Source organism: Lathyrus oleraceus, chromosome 5 (assembly GCF_024323335.1).
Source record: "Lathyrus oleraceus cultivar Zhongwan6 chromosome 5, CAAS_Psat_ZW6_1.0, whole genome shotgun sequence".
NCBI classification, from domain to species: domain Eukaryota; kingdom Viridiplantae; phylum Streptophyta; class Magnoliopsida; order Fabales; family Fabaceae; genus Lathyrus; species Lathyrus oleraceus.
This window is the reverse complement of record NC_066583.1, coordinates 379729988-379739255: the sequence shown is the minus strand read 5'-3', so window position 1 is coordinate 379739255 and position 9268 is coordinate 379729988. Positions and strand designations below refer to the sequence as shown.

Genomic DNA, 9268 nt, shown 5'->3' with positions numbered 1-9268 from the left:
AAAAATGATAACATTATTATTATTCAAATCCCACATAAAAAAAAGAAATAATTGATGTTTTAACAATAATTATAAAGAAACTACTTATTTTATTTTTCTTATACTAATTATCTATTATAATATATTAAAACAGAGTCTCACACTATTTTATTGACAAGTCATTCACTTAATCACCACAACACTAAAAATATGATGTGACACTCTTCCAAACACAATATTCCAAAACTTCTTTTAGTTATTCAAGAATGTAACATTTCATTTATAAATTCTTTTATTTAAAATACTTTAATTTTCATATTCCATGACTCATCTTCTTCTATTCCTCTAATTAAAAATGATGTATACTCATTGATTTATTTATGTTACCTGTCCATTCCATATATAATATTATATACTTATACAAATTGTACATGCACACCATACACCAAATTACAAACTATTAAATTTTCATTATATTTTCTATTGCGCAATATAATTTTTTTAAAAAAAAAAATTCAAATAATTTGATAAACACTATGAGACTTGATTCAATACTTACAAAAAGAAAATTAATCAATTTTTAAATAATTTGATATAAAATTATGAGAACTAATTTAACTCCTATAAAAATAAAAATAATTTTTTGTTTCTGAATAAAAATGATAACATTATTATTATTCAAATCCCACATAAAAAAAAAGAAATAGTCAATTTTGTAACAACAATTATAAAGATACTATTTATTTTATTTTTCTTTTACTAATTATCTTTATATAATATATTAAAACTGAATATCACACTATTTTATTTACAACTTATTCACTTAATCACCACATCACTAAAAATTTGATTTGACACTCTCCCAAACATAACATTCCAAAACTTCTTTTATTTATTTAAGAAAAATATGTAACATTTCATTTATAAATTCTTTTAATTAAAACACTTCTATATTCATATTCCATGACTTATCCCCTTCTATTCCTCTAATTAAAAATGATGTATACTCATTGATTTATTTATGTTACTTCTCCATTCCATATATAATGTTATATACTTATACTACAACTTGTAGATCTACACCATACATCAAAACACAAATTATTAAATTTTCATTATGTTTTCTATTGCAAACTATAATTTCTTTAAAAAAAATTTAATTAATAAATTTTCAAATAATTTGATAAACACTATGAGACTTGATTCAATACTTACAAAAAGAAAATTAATCAATTTTTAAATAATTCGATAAAAAATTATGAGAACTAATTTAATTCCTATAAAAAATAAAACTAATTTTTTGTCTCTTAATAAAAATGACAACATTATTATTATCCAAATCACTCATAAAAAATAAATAATAGATTCTGTAACAACAATTATAAAGATATTATTTATTTTATTTTTCTTATACTATTCATGTATTGTAATATATTAAAACTAAGGCTCACACTATTTTATTGATACCTCATTCACTTACTCACCACATCACTAAAAATCTGACGTGCCACTTCCAAACACAACATACGAATACTTATATATTTTTATATTCTATGACTTATCCCCTTCTATTTTTCTAATTAAAAATCATGTATACTCATTGATTTATTATCTTGTTTCTTCATTCCATATATAATGTTACATGCTTATATAAATTATACATCCGGATCATACATCAAAACTCAAACTATTAAAATTTCATTATATTTTCTATTACGCACTATAATTTTTTGTTTTAAATTAAATTAATTTATTTTCAAATAATTTGATAAACACTATGAGAGTTGATTCAATTCTTATAAAAATAAAATTAATCAATTTTCAAATAATTCGATAAAAAATTATGAGAACTAATATAATTATGGGACTTCATTAAAGAAAATTGGGAAGTATATTTGTTTTTGCATTTCACATTTATATTTGATTTGTGAAGTTGCCAAGTTTTGTATTCATTTTCATATTGTAATTCATTTGAATCTTGAAGTAGCAAATATTCATTTCACATTTCTCACTTTGCATTTCACATTAAAATTAAAAAAAAAGGGCATATGTCATAAATTTTCTTTTCATATCGTTTATGATTAAGATTCGCTTTGCCACAAAGGTTTACAAGTAGCATGAATATTATTAGTGTCATTTGATCTTATAAAAAAAAAGATTTAAACATAATTCCTAATTCTTCCAAGGCCTAATTTTTAAGATCTTCAAGACTCCTCTTGTCTGCATGATTTCTTCAAGTAGCATATAGGTCACCAATACAAGAGTCATTTCCATCAGAAAGGGCCTAGCATCAAAAGTGAAAAAATTCTGTCAAACACAAACCATTGGATTCAAAAAATAATAAGGCAATGCAATGTCAAAATAAGAATTTTAAAAAAGAGAGTAAAGAGCAAGTGTAACTATTGGTACAAAGCCTTTATATTTAGTAGGATTTGCTTTTGTTTTCAAATGCCAAATAAGGAAAAAGTTAAAGAACAACATAGCAGTGGTAGAAGTTACACCAATTTGTCAAAAAATACCTGTTGAAACATGTTTCTTTCCATTCCTAATCATCCCCAAACTCATCCAACAACAACCATCCATGAATCACAAGTTTCTCATGATATAATACACCAATATTCACCATTCTAACAACAACAACATTCACTCAGGTAGAAACACAATAATTATAGAAATTTCTCATAAAAAATGGAAGAATGCATAACAACATATCAGGAATCATCAATATCTATTCTCTATTTCAAAAAGTCTCAATTTCTAATCTTCTAAGACTACTAACTAGAACCCATCTTACTAATGAGATGAAGAAGTTGTTGTTGTAAGATGTAGAGATGAAATGATGATGATGATGATGGTTTCATGTTTTGATTCCTCCAAGTTCTTCTTTTCTTCTTTCCACAAATTTTCTCCTTTTCTCTCCATGTTCTTCTTTCTATGTTTTTACTTCTTTTACTAATATAAAGCATATTGAAAATGATACATAGAGGCATGAAAGGAAAGTTGGTAAGGCATAGGCATGTGTGGTAGAGACATCTGGTCAAGAAAAATAGAAGGAATTTTGTGGTTGGAAACTAACAGTACATAAATATCTCAAGTGATACTACACTTTATTTATTTGTTCTACTAGAGTAATTGATCAATTATTATTGTTATCAAAATGCCTTTTTTTGTACCAATTAATAAAATGTCAGTTTCAATCACTAATTATTCTATTTATTCCATAACTTTCATACCACATAAAAATTTAGTTGATATGAATTTGAGTATTTAAAGAAAAGTTAGGTATCACATTATCGCCATCTAAAAATAAGAACAACTAAAAAATAAAACTTATTGAAGTAAATTTTAAAATAAGATTATAGTTTAGTCAAAATAATGATATTACAAATTTATAGTTCAGAATCAATAAATGATTCAATTTTATATTAAAAATTAAAAAAAGAAATCTTTATCATAAAATATATTGCAGTTAAAACAAAAAATATTTAAAAGGACTTTTTATAAGAAATTTGAGTTGATTTTTTTTTAAAATTATAAGATTTTTTTTAGAAATCACATTAAAAAAGGTTAGAAGTAAATTACCTAGTGATATATGAAGGAAATGTGACATTAATCTACATGGAATATTATAATTTTTATTATTTTCAATTTTAATAATATTTTAAATAATTATATTTTGTTTTTTTATTTGAGTTTACAATTTTAGTTTTTGAAAGTTATTCTTCTCTTGTTTCTTGTTTTGTTTTTAATTTTAATTGCCATTTTTAAAAACTTGTATTAGAGATGAAGGAGAAGTGATTCACAAAAAGATGGAAGAAATAAACATGATGAAATTGGGAGAAAGATAGAAGAAGAGAGGCTTTTGGTAAGTTAAAATTGATTAAAACACAAATTATAAAAATAAAATTAATCTAACAAAAATAATAATAAAAATTATTTATAGTTAAAAATAAGTTACAAATTAGACATAGAAAATTATCTTCTTCGTTTATACAGTTTCATATTATACTTTTACCTATAAAACATAACTTGATTATCTTTTCCCGTTTAAAACTATAGTTTTTCTACCATAATAAGTGTTGGTGTCATGACTTAAATCACAAACATTATAAAGATTGATGTGAATGTTGATTTTAAAATAATTATAAAATAGTTACTCATTTTTGTATATGTCTATAAAATATTAGCTCATAGACCAGTAATCAACATCATCATGAAATATCAAACACAACTTTAAATCAACACATTAGTAACATAGACACACTTGTTTTTATGAATATTTAATTTAATAACATTCACTTTATGATGTATTTAATTATTTTTTAATTAAAATATTCTAAAACATACCTTCATAAAAATAAATGGATATACAATAACAAACTTATGTAGATTTAGTAAAATAGACACACTGCTTTTACCAAATTATTTTTTTTAGAATCATGTACTTAAGGTACATTTAAACAATAACAAACTTATGTAGATTTAGTAAAATAGACACACATGTTTTTACCAAATTGTATCTAATAGCTATAATATATATCTAATGGCTATGATAATAATTTGTTTTTGCTATCTTTCGTGGACGCTTGATAAGTTGGGAATTTTGCTATCTTTCGTGGACGCTTGATAAGTTGGGAATTACATGAATAATTTGTTTTTTTATCCTTAAAGGATGTTTGATAACTTTTTCATGAATTATATGAATAATTTGTTTTGCTATCCTCCAAGGATGATAGATAAGTTCTTCAGAAAAGAGATGTATTAACATTATTCATGTGATACATGAGAATCATCATTAATTATTTTTTTCATTTTTTAATTAATATATCTATAAACAATAGATAAAAAATATATAATATAAATAAATAATAATAATAGTATTTTTTAAGTTTTAGAGTTTTGTGCTGATAACATATTATAAAATAAAGAAAAAGAAGATAAACATTTACAGAAAACGAGGAGAATTATTTCTTTTCTCATTTCATTCTTGTCTAATCGTATAAAATGAGATTGATTATATTTATAGGACATCATATAGACAAATCATCCATTATTCATTATATATATAATTTTATTAGAAAATAAGTGAATGATATCATATTCTTTTTTATTCTATATTTTTTACTTTATAAAAAAAATCTAAAATATAATTTAATTAGTCCACGATGAGTTGTCCTTTACGAGAATCTCCTTATCAATTGCAGAGATATTCTCCAACAAAATCTCTAATTTCTTTTTATATTAAGATAATACAAATTGAAAATTTTAATATAAACCTATCAAACTGCAGCAACAACTACACATACTTTAATTTTATCATATTTGTTTTAAAGTAGTATTTGTTTTTCTTATTTTTGTCTACTTAGTGGAGAAAGTTTTCGTTGATTATAAATAAAAGTTAATAAAAAAAGAACAAACAATTAAATAAGTAAATGATATTATTAAATAACTCATTTAAATAAGTAATAACCGAATTCTGTGAGTAGTTATGGATAAAGTCAAAAAGAAATTTTATTAATGAATATTATTAAATCTAAAACATACAAGTGACTAGTTTTAAAAAAGTGTATCTTTAACTTTATAAAAAAGTTTAAAACATAATTATATTTTGAATATTTGATTTAGATGTATTAATGTGATTGACCCAAACATGCAAAGCCCTTACGAATCGGAATGATTTTCTCCAACAGAATTCCTAATTTTTAGTGATATTAAGAATATAAATATATGAAAGTGCAACAACTATGTACACTTTGATTTTCTGATAGTTCTAAAATACCTTTTCTTTTCTTAGTTTCGGAAAAATTAAAAGGTCTTTCACTTGTTGATATTTGTTTTGAATCTAGTCTATCTATGGAGGTAGATTGGGGGAATTTAGAATCACTTCCATTAAATTTGATTTTTGATAAGTTAGCAGAACCTGTAGATCGCATATATTTCAGTGTGGTATGCAAGAATTGGTATGCCATTGCAAAGTTTAATTATGAAAACGGACAAATACAAAATAATGTATTGCCGATGCTAATGATTCCCACGAAAAATAAGTGCAGAACAGAAAGAAGTTTATATGGGATTTCATCCAAAACAGATTACAACATCAAACTACCAGTACCTCATAACAAAAGGTTTTGTGGTTCAAGTCATGGTTGGCTAGCTAAGGTGGATAATAGTTCTGAACATACACTTATAACGCTCCTCAATCCTTTTAAAGATGCTCTTTCCATCACTTTACCACCCATCTACATCATGGATATACTAAGAAGAAAAAGGTATTATGAGTGTAATGTGCATAAGGTTGTTTTATCTGCTGATCCTACAATTAGGCCACACGATTATGTTGTTGTAGCCATTTACGGTATGAGTAAATATATTGCTTTTCTAAAAGCTGGACAACAGATTTGGACTTATATTGATCAGAAATATTTTTGCTTTAATGATGCTATATTCTATAAAGACCTAGTCTATGTTGTAGGACGATGGAATGACATCTACTCTTTTGATGTGTGTAATTTGAAGAAAAAAGAAGTAATTCCCAAAGTTCTTTCTAGGGAGGACGATGATTATGCTCATGGAGTTTATCTCGTAAAATCATTAGAAGGAGACTTATGGCTAGTAAAAAAAATTATTGCCGAAAAGGATGAATTCTTTACTCATGGTGCAGAAAGATTTGAAGTGTTTCATTTAGAATTGGATCTCCAAAGTGGTAAAGTTATAAGAATGGTAAAGCTTAATAGTTTGGGAGACAATGTCTTATTTGTGGGTGATAGTGATTCTATATCTATGTCGGCTTCATATTTCTCTAATTATCTTCAAAAGGATTCAATTTATTATACAGATGATTTTTATGACGACACACCAAATCCTTATCCTAATGGACCATTTGATATGAAAGTCTACAATATTAAAGAGGAAAAATTTAGTCAACATTGTCCTTTTCAACCTTGGTTTAGACAAAAGCCCCCTGCACTCTGGGTTATTCCACCATTTCAACTGAATTGACAATTTCAAATTGAAATAGATTATTTTGTTTTATTTTTTTTTTCGTTTCAAATTTGTTTGTTTAGTTAAGTGAAAAATAATAATTTATTTAATTCCATTTCATTGCTATACTACTTTTGACCATGATTTATGTTTATGGCGTGTGAAAAGAATTTAAGATTTTTCATGTTTAGTCTGCTGAATCAATTAGTGATTACTTGATTCGACCGATGACTTTAGAAACTCATGATCTTATCGAGTCGACGATTAGTCCTATTTTTAAAATATTGTTCCACAATGATTTAAGACAAAAGTGTTATATGTCTAAGCAAAATTTAATTATATTTAATGATTATAAAAAATTTTCAACAAAAATATATCGTGATATTAATGCATATAATATATGAATATAAATAAAATAAGGCCATACTAATTTGTGTCCTAATGGCATCGATTAAGAAATCTATAAATAAATAAAATTTGTCCTTAAAAAATAATGAAGTTTTTTTATTAAAATAGCGTAGTGAAGATGTGGTGTTCTCATTATTATCTTAAAATAAAAGTATCATAACTTTTAAGAGTTATTCGGTTTAATCCAATTTTTAGAGACTAATTTATTTAACTGATTTATTTTTATCATGTTTAGTCTGATATTCAACTAGTGATCACTTGGTTTGGACGATGACTTCTTGGACTCATGATCTTATTAGATTGATGATTAGTTCGGCATTTAAAACATTAAAAATATTATGTTTTTAAGAATTACATTTAATATTTATTAAAATTTTCATATAAAGTATAAAGTGATAACAATTTATTAATACATAAATATAAATAAAAAGGGTGAAGCTAATTTCTGTCCTAAAGATATATGTTCAGAAATATATAAATACAAAATTTGTGTTAAAAAAAATTGAAAATTTAATCATAAACTTTTATTGAAGTCAATATAATATTTTTTTGAGATAATTATATTTACCTTTTAAAAAGCACAAATTAATATTACTCAATAAAATAATTAAACATGATGACGTAACCAAATTGAGTTTTCCATCTATATATAATTTTGTCATGGAATTTTGAAATTTATCATATCTATTATCACATTAGGCTAGACAAAAAACTGACACCCACACAAAACTGATTTTACTTTAAACATTTAATATGTGTAATTCTTTGTGAGTGGTTCTATAATGAAACTCTATTTTATTATTATTGAAAATATGTTTTCAAGAGGACGGATGTTGGATCAGATGTCTGAAACAACGTGTACAACTGATTTATGATAAATGACAGATTTTGAGGATAAATATCAGACACGATATTTGAAAAATTGTATACGATAAACTAAAATCAATCACATAACCAAGTTATGACAGTTTAACTTATACAAGATGATGAAGCAGAAAAGCAATAAAGACATAAGCAAATTGTTAACCTAGTTCGACGAAATCACACCTACGTCTGGGGGCACTCTATCCAAGAAAGGAAATTCATTACTTTGAATTAGTAAAATTAGTCTTATAGGAACACCAACCTCATGATGTTAAATGTTTGTTCCGAATCCTAGTGACTTTATATTTAAGAATTCCCATAAATATGAGAACTCCTTTCACTTTCTCTCAATCACTAGTTCCAAGTGATCAACTTTAATAACAACAATATTGAATGTTTAATTTACAACTCAACTAAGACAAATCAACAATTATGTCAAGTTACTGAAACAATACTGTGGTGTACACAAACACTTTATTTTCATGCTTATATATAGAAATAATGTATTGGAACAAAGTTTTACAACTCAATTAACAAACTAAACTCTATGCCTTAAGATATGAATGAAGGTGCTAGAGTGATGCACAAAAATGACACAAATGAAGAATCAAAAGATAAACCCTAACACAAGGAATCTTCAAAACATGCACACCTCAAACGTGATGTTTGAGTCTCCTTAAATAGCAATGCAATTATGGGTGTTTCTCCTTCTGGTTTCTATTTTAAATTTGTCAAGAATAATAGTCAATATTATTGAATTTGATTTTCTCAATAAAAATCTCCAACAAAAGATATGATTCGTTATTAATTCAAATTCAAATTTAAATCTTCATTTAAATTGATATGATCTTCAACAGCTGTCAAAAAAATCACACAAACGCTTTGTTAGAATATAGCAACAAATTTGATTGAATCTCAACCAGAATTTTTCTCCAAAAATGCAACAATATTTAACTGCTGAACCAGGGTCAGATATTGCACACATGTTGGAACATCGTGTCTCACATGCGTTCCTTCTCACTTTCTCTCAATCGCT

At 25.0% G+C, this 9268-nt stretch overlaps 1 protein-coding gene and 1 long non-coding RNA gene across 2 annotated transcripts; one reads left to right on the top strand and one right to left on the bottom strand.

Annotated features, from left to right (window-relative positions):
- Nucleotides 1-2028: 2028 nt before the first annotated feature.
- LOC127079762 (uncharacterized) lies at nt 2029-2977 on the bottom strand. The gene is made up of 2 exons (XR_007787953.1): nt 2774-2977; nt 2029-2263 (listed from the first exon to the last, which is right to left on the bottom strand). It is a non-coding gene; the product is annotated as an uncharacterized LOC127079762 (long non-coding RNA).
- Nucleotides 2978-5706: 2729 nt separating this feature from the next.
- On the top strand, nt 5707-6978 carry LOC127080849 (F-box protein SKIP23-like). Its single transcript, XM_051021138.1, has 2 exons — nt 5707-5725; nt 5774-6978. Exons 1-2 carry the CDS (start codon nt 5707-5709, stop codon nt 6976-6978), a joined length of 1224 nt encoding a protein of 407 aa, XP_050877095.1.
- Nucleotides 6979-9268: the final 2290 nt, after the last annotated feature.